This window comes from Battus philenor, unplaced genomic scaffold (genome assembly GCF_028537555.1).
Source record: "Battus philenor isolate CCGP_79_NKW_IND1 unplaced genomic scaffold, ilBatPhil1.0.hap1 SCAF_4, whole genome shotgun sequence".
NCBI classification, from domain to species: Eukaryota; Metazoa; Arthropoda; class Insecta; order Lepidoptera; family Papilionidae; genus Battus; species Battus philenor.
Window position 1 is genome coordinate 6554837 of NW_027181704.1, and position 17522 is coordinate 6572358.

General features: G+C 31.9%; 3 protein-coding genes across 3 annotated transcripts in view; 1 reads left to right on the forward strand and 2 right to left on the reverse strand.

Moving 5' to 3' along the window:
* Positions 1 to 11955, reverse strand: part of Bcat (Branched chain amino acid transaminase) — a 14490-nt gene extending 2535 nt beyond the window's left edge. The window contains exons 1-7 of the mRNA XM_068771487.1: positions 11612 to 11955; positions 8847 to 9038; positions 7502 to 7711; positions 6776 to 7006; positions 3557 to 3740; positions 2567 to 2689; positions 559 to 713 (exon numbers count right to left, since the gene is read on the reverse strand). Of these exons, the coding sequence (XP_068627588.1) occupies positions 559 to 713; positions 2567 to 2689; positions 3557 to 3740; positions 6776 to 7006; positions 7502 to 7711; positions 8847 to 9038; positions 11612 to 11632 (1116 nt within the window). The 5' untranslated portion in view covers positions 11633 to 11955. The remainder of the gene's footprint in view (positions 1 to 558; positions 714 to 2566; positions 2690 to 3556; positions 3741 to 6775; positions 7007 to 7501; positions 7712 to 8846; positions 9039 to 11611) is intronic.
* Positions 11956 to 14009: 2054 nt separating this feature from the next.
* Positions 14010 to 16764, reverse strand: LOC137928860 (succinate dehydrogenase assembly factor 2-B, mitochondrial-like). Its single transcript, XM_068771855.1, has 3 exons — positions 16652 to 16764; positions 16445 to 16578; positions 14010 to 14633 (listed from the first exon to the last, which is right to left on the reverse strand). Exons 1-3 carry the CDS (start codon positions 16667 to 16669, stop codon positions 14363 to 14365), a joined length of 423 nt encoding a protein of 140 aa, XP_068627956.1. The 5' UTR covers positions 16670 to 16764; the 3' UTR covers positions 14010 to 14362.
* Positions 16765 to 17408: 644 nt separating this feature from the next.
* The window catches only part of btv (beethoven), a 63546-nt gene continuing 63432 nt past the window's right edge, over positions 17409 to 17522 (forward strand). The window contains exon 1 of the mRNA XM_068771964.1: positions 17409 to 17445. Coding sequence (XP_068628065.1) covers positions 17409 to 17445 — 37 coding nt within the window. The remainder of the gene's footprint in view (positions 17446 to 17522) is intronic.

Here is a 17522-nt window from a genome sequence, read left to right on the forward strand (position 1 = left end):
ATTTATCTTGACTAATTTATTAACTTGTGTGCATATTATTACATTATTAAATTTTCCTTGAAAAATGACATTAAATTTTGTTAAACAATTTTTACATTATTATAAAAGCTACGACAAATTTAAGTAAGCAAATTATCAAAGATATCAATGAAAAAATGTTTAAAAAATTATCTATATTAGACATTGCAAGGAATTGCGCAGTTTCCACACGAAAAATGGCGTCGTAAATAAAATAATATGGAACAAGAGTAGGAACCGGTACATATCTTATCTCTTGCAATAATTAATATCATAAAATAAATAAACCATGTTAGAAAGTTGTGATAAAATCACCACTTTTTGAGATTAGATTTTATTTTTTTAGCGTACTTGTCAAAAATTTTGCTGTTTGCAAAATGTCAATCATTTTCTTTTGTCTTAAAAAGAAAAAATATCACATGCGTTGCATTATACATTAGGATCTACTAATGGTTGTAACGCCTGAATCTGTATTCAAAAATTTTGTTGAATATTTTGTTTCATAACAAATTAATAAAATAGAAAATATTGTATTCTTACCCTTCCAGAGTTATTTAAATCGATTACTCGTTGCATGGTAATAACTTCTTCTTTAACAGTTAAATCTTCCCACTGGCTAGCCAATTCGAGAATGGATTGCCGAGTTACACCAGGTAAAATTAGTCCGTTTAATGGAGGGGTACTTAGTTGTTTGTCTGAAAGAGATAAAAAGCATAATTTCTCTTACATAGGCGCAATCTTGAAAAAAATGCTATTTATTACATATATTTAAAATAGTATGCTTGTGTCCTATATCACAATCTGTTTTAAAATTGCGATCTCAGAATTTTCTTAATTCCAATTATTCCATTATTTGAAAAATATATATTAAACCTTTTGACATATTTTTACTAAGATCATTACTACAATGTTTATTACAACAAAATTAGTCATTCTATAATCTTTTGTGCTCAATTTTACAAATGTGCTATTATACAATTATGAACCAATAGATGATTATGCAAAATAATGATTTTTGTTATTTTATATGCAAAAATCAACCAAAACAGGCTAAATACAAGAACTCAAGCTGACGCAATTCCATATGTGTCGCATTTATCTCACAAAAAGGTCACCCATCAATTACACGAAATCGTTTATAAATTATTGTCACAGTTTTAGATTTTCTTTATGTTTCGTTTTATTCGGTGTGTTTGTCACCTCCATAATACATACACTTCACAAAAACTTTTATTAACATTGCACGTAAGTACTAGAATATGTCAAAGATCAAGGAATATATGTATGTTGATAGTATTAAAAAAGAGTCAAATCGTTAAGACTTATGTTTAGGTTTTTAATTCGTAACAAACAGATAGCGTGAGCAGTAATGATTTTGACATTACGAAAATACATTTTTCTTCTGTAAAATATTTTGTACATTTTATAAAGTATTTTAGAAAAACTGGAAGTAAATATTAAATGACACCTTATTCTTTATTACATTCACTATTGAATGAAATATTACATTCCTGCGAACCAACATAGAGAATTTTATAATACGAGAATTTTATAATTTTCCTTATTACACATCAAACAATAATGATATGTTTACGAAAAGCGACGTGTAACTGCGTCTTGACAAGAAATCTTATGAGCTTATTTCATCATATCTTGATCAGTGGGTGTTGCCTCCTCGTGCGTCACAATCCGGCATAAGCAAGGTAAACGAACTAAACGTTTGCAGCGTCTGATATAACCGGAATGGACACACCTTCTCGCAGAACGACTTACTCAGGCATGTTCAATTTAAAAAGCGACGGCCATAATACAGATTTCGCTTCATCTCAACCTAGGTAGGCGAAGTAAAAGTGTCTAGAAAAGACATGATGTTAGTGACCGCGATTGTTGCTTCATTATATGAGACGAGAATTTACAGGTCACAGGGTCGCAGAGCGATAACGTAACAGCGCCGCTCGCTTACATCGCTTGATATATCGACACAAACGTCCAGTTCATACCGATTAATGTTATAACGACCAAATGTGTATCTGTTAGCAAGCTCCTTAAGCTGTCAGCCGTTCGACGAATGCCGTCCGCGACCAAACATATATTATGCATAAGCCGGTTTTATATATAATAATGAAATATATAGATATTATTTTTCACTCTGGATCAATAATAATATCACTTGTGCGCGTCCCATATAACGACGAGAAGAGCTCCTAATAAACTCACACATTATTTTCACAAATGTCAGACAGTAACTAGATCAGTTCATTCCCACGAACTATTATGACTAAAAAAGACATTTACTGCAAGTAAGATTTTTCACTACTTTTTGTTTGATAACCTTTTTAATTTATTGCGTGATAATTCAGAGGCACTATGAGGAAGTTGACAATGAAAGAAAGCGTATGATAACCAAAGAATCAATTTGGAATGACGGAAATGCCTAAATATTGTATAACAGCTTACCTAAATGAATTGTTTAATTTCTCAATTAAAAAGAATCGAAATTAAGGAAGTAAAAAAGATAATTAGAAAAATGTTAAAGTAACTTTCTTACCGCCGTGTTCATTAATGTACACCATAAATATGTTCATGGCGCCCACTTCAGTTAACTCGTGATTCGGGCCAAACAGCCACAATACTTGGTGATGGCCCCTCTGCGCTGCCCGAGATGTTGCGTCTGTGAAACAAACAAGGAATAAATAAAATAATATAGGAGCAATTGGTATTGCTGGAATATCTAAATTTTAGAAACTAAATTCGTCACTGAACTTCTGATTTTGGTGAATTTCAGCCTGGTGTAGACAAAAAAGGCCAGATATATAAAAGGAAAGTATAAGTTCGAGATGTAATTTTATTATAGATCATAATTATATCGGAGAAGAATCTATTCGTAAAGACATTTTTTTGAAGTCGTTATGCAACATTTTGGTCCATATTTGTCAATATCTTTAATGCTGTTAAGTTTATATTGCTGAAATATTTCTAGATAGTTAATAAGGAAAATAATACCGTATTCCTGTCTGAGGGTCCCTTAACTTATAACTATTGGGCTGACCTCACGTATTATCCCATGCCTCAAAATGATCAGCGTTGGTACCTTGTTTAGCAGTATTTACTATTATAAAATTCTGTGAAATACTGCATCATTATCACATGCCATTAGGTCACTTTCGTGACTTTGTATTATAATAAAACAAAATACAAGCGCGTGTAATATGAATAAGTAAAATATATAATAATTTATGTTAGTTTCAATACAAAACATCTTTTTGATGTAATAAATTGTATACATATTTAAAATCTTGTCCGTGAAAAATCTAGTAACTGTAATTTGATTAAATGTTGTAAAAATTTGGCGGTCTCTGATACATGAATATACAAAAAAAAGCCAAAAATATGTATTGAAAAATGATCAATTTTAATTAGTAAAATCTATAAAAATAATATATGTAAAAGAATTTTTTTATCGGAGCTCCTGGCAATCGCCCGGCTTGTCCGACCATCCGGCGCAGGTTCAAGCTATATTTAACACTAAATGACTTACCAATGGTAGGCCCGTAGTTAGATCCGACTTTCCGATTGCCGACGCCACCGGGAAAGGCGCGCACAACACTAGGGTCTGCATAAATTGACACCGCGCCATCAACACTCGCCTTGTAGTATGCACTAACGGGACTCAGGATTACGAACAGTAGTGCAGATTCAGGCGCCATTATCCCAAACGTAGCCTGTAATTATTCTTGTTTATTTTGTTGTTCCATATGGTACTAAAAAGATCTACTTAAAAATTATAGCATTATTAGTATTTATAGCCGATTAATCGAAGACATTTAGGTGAACCGCATAAATTTTGAAAATGTTATCATTTAGCTTCTATAGCATATCACATTGCAGCGAATTTGTAAATTGTTAATTTTCGAGTTATAAATAAATAACAGGTCTAAATGTTTAAGTTAATATACTTTTGGAAAATTATCTCTACTGCTGATTTATCGAAACGTATTGCTTAATCTGCCATGTTTTGTTTTTAAAAGTTGTTATTGTTGGCTTCGGCTAGGATATTAATCCTTTGAGTCGAGACTGTGATATACTTACAATCACAGGCTTGTATAAATTAGTTAAAATGAAAATGACATATATTAAACCTAATCAACCAATGCGTTCTACTAAATCAATGCCTATTATGTATAACACGAAACGTTTAAATTAAAATTTTAAAGACCTACGCATTAAAGTAAAAAAATAGTTTTTCGTATAAACATAATCATAAATACAATTTAAAAAAATGAAACATTGTAAAAGTCTATGCGTAATGAATAATTTTGAAGGAAAAAACTGCATTTACAACGTAATTTAGTGTGTAAAATATATAAAATATGTTATCTCAACAACTGACGATATTATTATCTAATGTAAAGAATAAACTGTGAAACTGTTGCGTCATTACTAATAACATTCTCTTACATTATTTGTATAAAATAACAATCTGTGATCTCGCTTCTGTTTATCACGATTTATTTTATTTACAACGGGTTCTTCAACGAACATTTGCAATCAAACCGGTATGACAAAACTAGTTTAAAGATATGCAACAAACAAGGCATGAAATTTTAAATAAAGCAGTATCGCAGTTACTGATCTAGCAGATCGGAGAATAACTGGAAGGTCGGTAGGTGAGCAAATATGTTGATAGATTGCGGAAAATATGTCATGAAATTATTCTCTTTAAAGATATTGATAATATTTACTGTCGTTTGGTATGATTTTATAACTGAAGATATTTCTTGAATTATGATGTTTAGACAAATGTTATAAAATACAACTCTTTGAATTTATAACACCAGAAAAAATCTGTACTTTTGAACAATAAAACTGGTTTCTTCGTATGTTTTACTTTGGTAAACTGTTAATATTTCAACCAAATAAGAAAAACATCTTGTCATATTGTGCCTTATAAATATTTAAATCTTATTAAAATGTCATTTCCATTATTTCTAAACATATTACGTTTGTTGTATTAACAGTGATAAAATCATTACGTAATAATAATTTATCACGTACATATCTATTTTCTCAGTGTCAATTGTTAGTGTAACATCAACATTATTGTTTATGTATTGATTATTATTGATAAACTTCCGACTAATTCAAGTGCCGTTACCTAAATAATAAGATAAAAGATCGCTCTCCTTCGTTGCACGTATTTTAATATTTATGAATATATAAAAAAAAACATTAAAAGGAATTTAAAAAAGCGAATCCTTTAAAAATGTGAAGAATGGTTAAGGAATAATTAGGTCACGTCATACACACAATATGTAATGTTCAAGCAAACTTTTAATTAAATTATATATTTAACCCTATGTTTACGGTCCTAAATAAATAAAAATTAAACAGATTATATTTACTTGCTTACCAAAGCTACATGGCAACTTCTCTAAACATTTGAAAGCTCGCAAATTACATATAGGCCGATGATTTATAAGTTATATGTTTCGATAGTCGTACTTTTGTGTTTTCCAAATGAAATAAAATAAAAATTAAAGTGACTTCACTCAATTGTTGGTTATAACGATAATGATTAATTACAATCGATCTCGTTATTAAAAATCGTAAAAAAATTTAAAATGATTACTTTAGTCTACACGAAATACCTAGTTGCTAGTTAATTTAGCCATAAAATTGAATAATTAGTTTTATGGAAACATTTTGCCAAATAAATTATAATTTAAAATATGTTACGTTTTGTTCTTTTATTATTCAGATAATGAATTCACAATTTTCGTTCGATTGAGATGTGAAAAGGAAAAACTAAAGTGGACTGACTTTTTTATGTTTGAACTATTACTGCTGCCCAAACGGCACTTGCAGATGCGGGTACGAGGTGGCAGGGCGCAGAGTGCGTCTAGACGTCTTTTACAGAAGCGAAGCTCGAGGACTCCTAGGAGAACCTCGGCTCGGGCATACTACTACTTACTACTACTACTTTATTTATATACTACTATTTTACTGGATTGGGACGCCTCCAAGCTCCTAGAGTGCTTCAGTGAACACTCCATTGAGTGACTAAGTTCAAGGGCCTCCACGAGGGACCTCAACTTGCTATCTCTTGTCCATAATACACGCTTAGCATTTTGACACAAAGACTCCCGAAAGAGCCGAACTTCGGCATGGCCTTTTGCTATTGCCTTGCTAATATCATTACTACCACTTCGAAAAGCATTAGCGCTGGGAGAAGTGGCGGTAGAAATTACAGTAATCCTTCAATCTGGTATGATCTAGGGCTGTCGTTCCCTGTAAGATCCATATGATTTACGAACGGTGACGATGACGGGATGAAGTTTACGCAGTATATGTAATAGTCGTCGCCTCGTCTGGAAACTGGAACAACGTGGCGTTTGAATGTTGAGTGGCAAAGTCAAAGTATTGACTTAATGCCCGTTTAAAGATCTGGCCGTTTGTTGGCTTTCATGTTATATCAACATGCAGGTTTTTGCTGCGTACGTACCACGGTACACCTGTTGCCTTACGCTTAAACTTATTTTGTAAGACCTGGAGTGAATGACGCGCGGATAAGCATGCGCGAAGCTCGGGTTTGCGTGTGTGAAACGGGTATGATTGCTTTATAGAGTGTCGCTTTATTCGATTATGTTTTGATGCGCATTCGACGTGCGCTTTGAAATTGAGTTTGTCATCCACTACGGCACCTAGTTATCGGGTTAGAATCACCTACGGCACTGGACTATCCAGGAGTAAGACTTACCTCAGTTCCTATTAATGTTGGTCTTATATACAGCGTGGAAGTTTCCGAATGTGGCACCCACTCTTGATCTATTTGAATTAATCGCTTAATACATTTAATTAATTCTTTTCCATCGAACATCGGTAGGCCGGATCTTTCCGCGGCTAAATTCATCCTGTGCATATTCAAATCTGGCCGAAACAATCGTATTTTGTCATCTATTCCTCTGTACGCTTTTAAACCTTCGAATAACTGAAAAAATAGATAAGTGTAGTACAACTAGAATTTGTAATTTATGGTGAACAGATAATTTAAATTTAATCATTAAAATTACATTGTAATTGTCTGAAGGGACCGTCAACATTAGTTAAAAGATTTTTTTTTATTTTCATAATTAGCATCATCATCACGTCAGCCGGTAGTCGTCGCCAACTGTAAATACATAATCCTCCCCCAAAGATGGACACGATGAACGATTTCGTGCTGACTGCGACCTTGACTCGTTATCGCCACTCGAGAACCGCTCAGCCCCAACAGCCGTTGGTTGCACGAGCGATGAGCCCGAATATTGCCACAAGCAATTCTTTGCGCTACGTCAGACCTTAGTTATTCCTGCGGATTTCCTCAATTAAAAAAAAAGTAATTTATTGTTTAAAGAAAAATAAATATGGAATTTTGACTTATAGTAAAAGCCCTGAACTAACACAAAAGAAGGTTAAATTTGATTCATCATATATGAAAACATACCTGTATTGCATAGTGTAGAGCTTTTGCTGCTGGATGGATGGTGAGTGGTTCAAAGGCAGTTATTTCAGGCTTCTGCCATCCGCCTAATTGCTTTAAGTACTGTATTTTAAGCATGTGGTCGGTGAAGTATTTTCCGAATCCTAGATCCGGCACGTCAGGTTTCTTTTGAAGTTGGTACGGTGCTGCCAACGTCACTTGCAAATCTTCATGCTGTAAAGACAACTTAATTACATATTTTTGAAAAAGTATCCATCATAACATCTTGCAGTTTTAAGTCGTTCTGTCGCCAATATCATAATAATTGATAACAACTTAAGCATAACAATCTTAAATAGTTTCTATCTACGTCACAACACAAAAAGACGCAAACATGATAAAAGTTCAAGATGATGTAGAAACAAGAATTACGTCTGGAATAATTAAAATTATAACATATCAATATACTCCTATATTTTAAAAATTAAATCATTTTACATGCACGCCATTTTATACTACCGTACAAATGACGTAAATTTCTTGGTAATTATTTGTTTCTTTCTCATAAAATTAAAACAAAGGTGGCAGATAGGATATTTATGCCAAGCCATTTCAAACCTAAACACTTTTTAATTAAGTATCCTCAATTTATTTACAAAACCTACGAGGTGTATTATAAACAAAAATGTTATTAAAAAAATAAATAGCCTTCAAGCTGATCTGTATTCAAAATATCACCAAAAAAACAAATAAAAATCCAAGCTTTAATATGAAGTAAATCAAAAAATAGTTTCAAAATCAAATTATATCTGGTGCGACTTTTTACTATTTTTGTTCACAAAATTTATCATGTTTTCGAATTACATTTACATAAAAAGTGTCTATTAATATTTGTTGGATAAATAAAAAAAAACAACAACAGGTGGTAAAGGTAACCTTGACGGTTACAACGTCTATCAGAAGTGTACAAACTAGACAACTTCGACAGATTTTACAGCTCTAATTTATAAACGTGAAGACGTTACACCAGAAATTAGTGAAGAGCTAAAAACCAACTTATTTATCTATTTTTCATAAATTACGAGTTTTGGTTTTAATTTACAGGTTCACTGTTGAAGTACACGTCTCCGTTCATGGACCAAAATAGTTCTTGAGACACGATATACAACGCTAATTAGTGGATATCGCTTATCTTTTAACTTTTTGGTCCAAGGACGTGCCAGTTTCCTCATTATGTTTACCTTCACCTTTAATAAAATAAATTCCTATGTATTTGATAAAGGCCTTGTACGCATTAGATTCTGTTTGCTATGCATATAATAGTAAAGCGCGAATATGTTGTTATCAACCGTAAAAATATTGTCTTTACCTTGAAAGAAATTTCTGGCGTCCTTTGCGGGTGTGGTTTGACTTCGAGAGGCGCAGTCGCAGGAGGCGCCACTTGCTCGAGATGTCCTTGTGTCCCGGTTTCTTCCAACTCTTTGTATCTCAGAGACGAACTGCACGATCGAATAGTTTGCAGCTTGTGCTGGTTCTCGAAAATCCATTTAACTAATAATACCTGAGCAATCAAAAATTTATAAGCAAGTATTAATAATCAAACACAAATCATCAGGGTTTTATACATTATTGCACTAATTGCAACAATTATACTAAGTTATCAAATTATACTTCACATAAATTAAGATATTGATATCGTTAGATGGCTTAAAATTTTTAGAATACGAAAAATTTAAATCAGTATAAACTTCTACACGATTTATTGTTTTTGGAAAAATTCCCTTTGAAAATCTAAACTTCGTTACAACTTGTGAAATCATTGTAAGAAGTAGTGGGTTCTACTACTTTTCATAAGACTATTCCACTGCATTTTGAACGTCTCGGCCGCTTTAATCCGAATTCCATGATGTCTGTTATTTTTTTGAATTAAATAGAAGTCGCATGGTTCAACGCCCCTTTTGGCAATTTTTCCAAAACAACAGGCAAACCAGTGCTGGCTTAATGCAGTGCTGTTACTGTATTTTCTTTTAATTTTGGTAACAATTGTGTCCTAATAACTTATTTCACCAAAGAATGAGTTGACCATCTTTTTTCTACATTTCTCTTAATTTTTGTAGGCAATTGCTCTAAGCGAAATACCTAAAGCGGAGATTGTCACTTTGTTTTAGGATCATAATAACAGATCCAAGTTTCATCATCAGTGCCCATTTGAGACATTATTGTCAAAATTCATTATAATTTCAAGGCAATAATCAATGTGACTACTACTTTGAGTTTCAGTAAAAATGTAAGATATCCTTATATGCTTCCTAAATCTTAAATGTTCGTGCAAATTATTTTTATCTTCTCCATACCAATACCCAAGTTTGTTTAAATTTGCTGGTAGATAGCTCTCTTGTCAGATAGTAGCACGAATTACATCATGTAAAGTTAACCGAAACCTGTCGTAACTTCGTTACTTACTTAGTCCGCAACGAAAATTGTCAAAATTCATACATCGGAAATTTTCACGTTCAAATCCATTATAGCGCAATTATCAGGTGAACATCAATTTCTAAAATAAAAGGTTCCCGAAAAGATTAAATATTTGCTTATATTAATTTAATATTTTTAATCAATCATAAAATATTCAGTTTTGGTATTATATTACTGAATTTTAAATGAAATTTATTCATATTCTTCTTTTGTAATTTTCGCTGGTAAAAACCCGAAAATACCTGTGTTTATACCCTGTTTTTTTTTTTAATTTCGTGGAGAAATATTTAGGTGTTCAAGTGAAGAAAAATATGAAATAAATACCCACTAAAACTATTAAGTCAAGGGGGCACAGATATCCGTTAAAAATGCAAACACAATTACACAAAATTACTGAATCTTGAAATTCTGCTGCGCTCTACTCGGGCAGATCTATCATAATTTATTAGTCCAGCGCGACTCAACTTTGTGAAGTGTACGCCAGTATTAATAAAGTAAGGAAAAAAAATTCAGGAAACAAGTTCACTGAACTGTGGACAGGCACAAGTCTTTGATATCATATACATATATATATATATATATATATAATGTTTTCGAACAAAATGCTTTAATGGCTATGGTCTCGACATCTGTAATTTTCCGAATATGTTATTATTTCAAGATATGAAATTTTAAGAGATTTCTACAGCATACTTTATTACTTATTGTAGCATCTTATTTTATCTCCAAATCCAATTTAAAAAAAATATTTATGTCTCCAAAGAACTTTTATCTTTTTAAAAATAAACTAAGATGAAAAGACTAAAAAAACAGCAAGTCAAAGCGGTTACATAAAACATGATATTACGGTGTACTACTACGTGTACGCTTTTAAATGCAAAAATAAAAAAAACAACAAGACAACAATTTCTTAACGAAAAGGACATTACTTAAAATTTATTTATAGCTTGCGAGAAAAACCAAATTAAACCAAAATCATGAATCAATAATATTGGCGGGCTTAAAATGTAATGCAATATGGGCTTGCTTCAAGTAAGTTTATTTAAAATTTGTATTAATTATTACATATCTTAATATTATATTTCTGTTTGTTGGATTGACATTTTAAAACAACGATTTATATTTATCAGCACACGTAAACGTGTACAGCGTATTTGCCGCGCGAAAGAGCGCTAGTGTCCTCTGGTCAGCGGCCTCACTGTCGACGCGGCTAGCGAGAAGGTAAAGCGCTTGCGACTTCGACAGCAAATTCCAGGCGAAATCGCCTTAAACATTAATTTCATGTTGTCTAGTCTACGTGTGCTGTTAAATATATATGCGTGTGAAATATTGTGTTCCTACACTTCAATAAATATGAGAAGAAAACAATCCATCCAAGTATGTGATGTTATGAAATAATAATTAACAAAGTTGGTTTTAAATGTACTCATCAATAGAACTTTTTAACTAAAATTAAGGAATAAATAACGCCTTTGATGTTTTTAATTTTAACTCTTTTATTTGATGCAAAAAAATATTTTTAATTAGCAGTAGTCATTTTATTTAAAATAAATAAAAATATCCTGCAAGAGCGCTTAATTTATTTAAGTCAAAACACATTAAAATTAACGTAGTAATACAAAAACAAAGTTTTGTACGAATAATTAAATAATGTTGTACCTTACTACGGCGAACTGGCATTTTACACACAAATAAATAATTATCACTTTAAAAAGTCACAATTTGTCGTCGTTTCACTCTTAGACGATTTAATAGAAAATTAGAAATGCGTACAAGTTTTAATAAATATTGCTCACAATCGAAGTAACTATAACACAGGGTTGCTGCAAGTTAACTGACTTTACTGGATCTTCAACACAAACATATAAAGAGCAAATGATAAGATGACCTGTGACGTACTCATTCATAATCAACACAAATTGTAAGCAACATACGATAACGCGAAAAACTTCATCAAAATAATGATTACCCACTGGGTTATTTATTTTACAACAATTTGCGCATTAGCAGTAAGCAAACCGCTCGACACGTCGAACCTGAATGCGTAGATCCTGGCCGCTTTGGTGAGGGGTCGAGTGAAAAGTCTGCGCTGGGTCGTCAACGACACAACGTGTTCATAAACATTTAAATGAATATGTTAATACTACTAGCGAATCAATACTTATTTACGCACATGATTTACATTAAGAATTATTCCAAAAAAGATTTTAAATACGAAAATGTTTCGGTGATAAAGTTATTACTCCTTTGGCTTTATTCGTCGTTAACTTCGGATTTATTTCCTATCATTCGAAAGTTATTACTGAAAAAAAAATTAGTAATCTTTTCTGTGATCCGACAAGCTTCCAAATTTCATCAGAAAGTAAATTTATATAGTGTAATATTATTCCAAGGCCTTCAGTAAATCAAGAATGGATTAGTTTTACATTTTCATAAATTATTCTTTCAATACTTATATTGAAACATTAGCTACCTAAATAATTCGAAACAAACCTAACAGTCTATAGATAGTAAAACTTGTAAAAAGCACTTCGCAAGTAAAAATAAAGGCTAGGCTATATTCGAATGTTGGTGGGCTCTGTTAGCCGTTTTGGATTTTACAGCATTAAAAAAATAAAGCGTTTCTCTTGCTTCATATTTATATAGTAAAAAAAAAAACAAAGAAAATTTTTGCGTTCAGAAACCAACAGCTACTAAAGGATGCCGTTAGATAAATAATTAAACAAAGTTTTGTAGTTATAATTATAGATAAAAACAATTTCGTTTGTTAATATTACTTAACGATATTAATAATCCAGTCAATTAAACAAGTCATGCGTATTATACAGGGTGCTTGGTTATAGACGTAAAGGCTTTAAAGGAGTGGATCATAGAGCACACTCGCCAAGCGAATGGAGGAATCAAACACGGGAGCCATTTTTCTCAAAATCGCTAAAGTGGCGTTCGACTGTCAGGCATATCGCACTCGCATAAGCCATACTATGCCGGTATGCCGAACCATCTCATATGTTTATATTTATAAGTATATTCCAAACGATTGAAAGTTTTAATATGACGTTAAGGGAGTATGCTTCCGACCACGTCCAGTTTAGGCGGGCGTGCCCCAAGGAACCGTCCTTAGACTGGTTCTACACACGTTTTACTAGATAGACATCCCTCTCATTAAGGATGTAGAGCTCGCTCTAGTCGCAGACGACGCTGCATTTACACTTCTGGTGCGATGGCGTCATGACCAAACGCCTCCAGACCGTAGACGATGGTTCTAAACATGTAGGATTGAAATTAATATCTCAAAAAGCGCGGTAATGCTTTTTTCGAAGCGCTACCGCATCCTTCTACTAGCTCCGATCATACTCGTGGATAGTTAAATGCCATGGGTGACTCAAGCCCGATATACAGGTATCTCCCTGAATGACAAACTCAATTTCAAAGCTCACGTTGACGTGGACCTACCAGGAATCGCCCATTTTATAAACGGGCATTAATTCATTACTTTGACTCTGCCGCTCAACACACAAATTCTGTGATTGTAAGTGCCCTCACCTACAATACGGTTACACTCGGTACGTTCAAACATCGCACCGTCCTGAGACCGAGACACGTGCTAGAGTTACCAGACGAGACGACGACTATAAGACATGTCGCGTACACTGCACATCGTCATCGTCGCCGTTCGTAAATCATATAGACGTCAACCCCCGATCATACTAGATAAAAGCGTTACTGTAGTTTCTTCCGCTACTTCTCAAGAGTGTCTTCTTAACTTCTTCTCGAAATAATAGTAGTGTTATTAGCTAGGCTATAGCAACAACCGAAGCCGAGGTGTCCTTGTAGGGTCTTTGAACCTAATAATTCCATGGAGCGTTCACCGAAGCGATCTAAGAGCTCCGCAATCAAAGTCGAGGTTCCTCCGGATGCCCTCAAACTTCGCTACTTTAAGATGTTTTAGGCTAGGCGCACACTGCGCTCTACCCCCTCAAGCTCGTATAATCTACTACATGGCAACGGCAATAGAAACCTATTACCAGTGAAACCACTATAAAGATATCATCCTTTATTTCCACTCTAGATTTTAGATCTATCCATTTCTACATCAACAAACATGTTTAAGTACATTTAAGTCAGTTTGGGCGACCTACATAATTTGTTACTTTACAGAAGTATATATAGTATAGCTGGATTTCCAAAGTGTTATATTTTTAGTTAACAACATTTTACTAACAAATAACTAGTAAAACTATGGCAACATTAACACCACTACACAACTTTAAAAACTTCTTTGTAATAATAAGCAGCGTTTTTTATAATCATATTTAATGATTAATTTTGCAAAGAACATAAAACTAATACTGATTTTATTTATATAATGTAATAAATATCATAATGTTTTATCCTATTCTTATTTATCATTTAGTGTAATGGTGGCTGAGATAAAGTAACTCGTTCCTCATTTTTGGCGTGTCTTTTTAGTAGATCCATTACTTCATTGTCAAACTCTTTGGGAGTCGGTTGCTTTCCTACTATCCAGTAAAACAGATCCCAATCATTACTGGGAGAATTAATAAGCCGGTCGTACATCAAAGTTTGCTGTGCATTAAATCCGTTGAGATACTTTTTGGCGAAAGTACTCAGTAGAAGGTCATTTTCCAACATCCCTCTTTTACGAGATTGATAATGTAGTCTGTAAATGAAATTATAAACATAATTACACATTTGCAAAATTATAAGTATGTAAAAAATATTTAGATATAATGTGATTCTATCTAAACTGAAGAGATAGATTTATTGAGAAAAATAATTATGTCTTAAAATTGTGCTATTATATGATAAAGATGATGCGTAAATAAAAATTCGTAAACATGACTTCCTGGCAAGATAAAACAGAACTGTTAGGGTAAGGCACAGTCTTACTTCCACATTTCAAACAATTTTCAAGGAAACTTAAAATTTGTTTGATTTTAGATTGACATTGTAGTTACAACTTCCTTGGTGATGTTTATCAGTTTACATTTACTTAAAATGTTAGTATATTAGCAATGAATATAAATACATTATATAGTATTATTAAATTTTTAGACTACACTGAAGTTATACCTTAAATTATAATGTTTGTTATCTTTTATTATAATTAATTAAATACATGCTTTTAAAATGATGCAATAGAAGTAAAATTTTTTAAAAACAATAAACAAAGGAAATTTATTTAAAGAATTTATATTAATAAAAGATAGCTAACAATGCCAATATCATGAGGTAACAAGTTCTACATCTTTGTGGATTACATTTATTTGTAAAAGAACATATGATTTTGATTACTTTCCTGCCTAATAAAAACACTATAGGAAAAAGTTTTGACTAGAGATAATTTTTAAAGAACAAATCTTGACTTAAATCTAATAGAGTATATCAAAGACACTCTGAAACACCGAGGCATATCAGCACAGCTGTATCTGTAGACCAATAGAGAGCTTAAGAATGGAATGGATACATTACTCAAGAAACCATAGGCGATATACTCATTGTATTTTCAGACAAATACAAGCAATGTTTTCAACAAATGTGATCAAGTCTTAGACTAAAATTTACATTAGTTGAACTTTATTAAAGAAAAAAAAATAAGTAACACATGATCCATTTACTTATGCAAATGTGATTTTAAATTTCACAATTATTTCTCATTAATGTAACTAAAATGTTATATGTTTTACAAAAATTATTCTTTGCTTGTTAATTTACAAAATTCTAAAGGTGAGATTGTTTCATTTTATCTAACATAAAGAAAAAATAAAATTGTTTCTTTGTTAAAATGCTAACCAAGCTAAATGATGCTTTTACTAACAACAAATTACTAACAATAACTTATGATTAATTTCTCTCATTGTTTTCACCATTTATTATATTCTCTGTAGTTGATGACTTACTTTAAGATTGAGATGATTAGAGATTGGTGTAAAAAGAAATGGTGTAGTAACATGATTTATAGGATAACTAAAGTAATGGCAAGATTAAGGTGTCGGAGGATTGAGAACTTAGAAATGAACAAGAGTGGGATAAAATGACTTCAAATGCACTTGACACACAGAGGTATGGACAAAATTTATAAACCTTAATATTTTACACATATTAATAACTTTTGCAATTTATCAGGTTTATTTATATTCCTCTAGAAGCTCAATGATCAACTTTGAAAAACCAATAAATCCATAGATGAACATAAGTAACCATCAGCAGATTAGTAAGGTGACCTTAAGGTTAAGTTTGACAGAAAATATTGGATGTAGGCTGCTTTCTACCAGTCTTATGAGAAATCTGTTAAGGCCTTGGTAAGATGCTATTTAAAATGTATTCAAAAAAATAAAACTTGTTATTAATACAAATCAATGAACAAACATAGAAGTAGTAGAATAGTAAAATTTTATTCTAGTTCTCCTTCCCTATCTAACAACAGCTTTTGTAAATATGTAAATATAAAAAAACCCGATTGTTTCTTACCTTGCCTTTCGACATTCAAGACTTTGTGGTTTATCGATATCATAAATAGGGATTTCCATGTATGTGGTATCAACGTGTGTTGCTTTATCACTTAAATTTGCAACGCATTTTAATGGTTGAAGTATTTTACAGGTCTAAAAAAGAAATGTAAATTTAATAAAATAGGGATCTTATTGTAATCTATAAACGATAAATATATGTACTCACTGAACGAAGGCGTAACATTTTCGTTAATTTATAAATTATAATTTTCTAGAAGAAAAATAAATTATGATATAACAGTGATATTTTTGACAGTTAATTGATTTGACAGCTGTCACAACATAATTCCTTCAAATGTCACTGGCCAGCAATTCAGGTAGTGGTATGAATATAGTTAAAATATTCATTCAGAGACTAAAATCTGTTAAGATTTATGTATCTTTAATAGGTGTTTTCACAAATTTACAGTCTTGTAATACTTATGTATGTGAAAATAACTATGCTTTATTATGATTATTATTTTACTTTGCAATATTTGCACGTAGCCTATGCATAATTATGTCCTAATGTCATTATTGTTTTCTTAAAAAAAAGATTTAGGCGTCAGATGAAGTTGGAGATAGGAAACAATTTTATAATTATCCACCTGTAATATTTGTTTTTCTTTTATCTCTAGCATGATACTTATTTACTTTATTTTTAAAATTATGCAGTGCTTGAAATGACCTAATTAATACTTCCTCTATTTTTTGGCTATTCCTCACCTGGTTATTAATTTGATTTGGCCGTATTCTGGCGCGATATAAATGATAAACACTTAAATTCAGGCCAGAAACGCATAATTTAATCTGTGGTCAGTATGGATTTTGTTACTATGGAAACGAATGTGTATCAATAAAACAAATTGTGTATAAGTTATAGTATTTACAAATTAAAACTTACAATGTCAAAGATTCAAATATAAATCGTGATAAAACATATAATGTCGAAAATACGTGATTTTATATTAAACACCGCGGGTAAAATTTGATTTATTCCTATTGCTTATTTAAGAGGGGGAAAAAACGTAATCATCTAATAAAAAATGGTTTTTAAT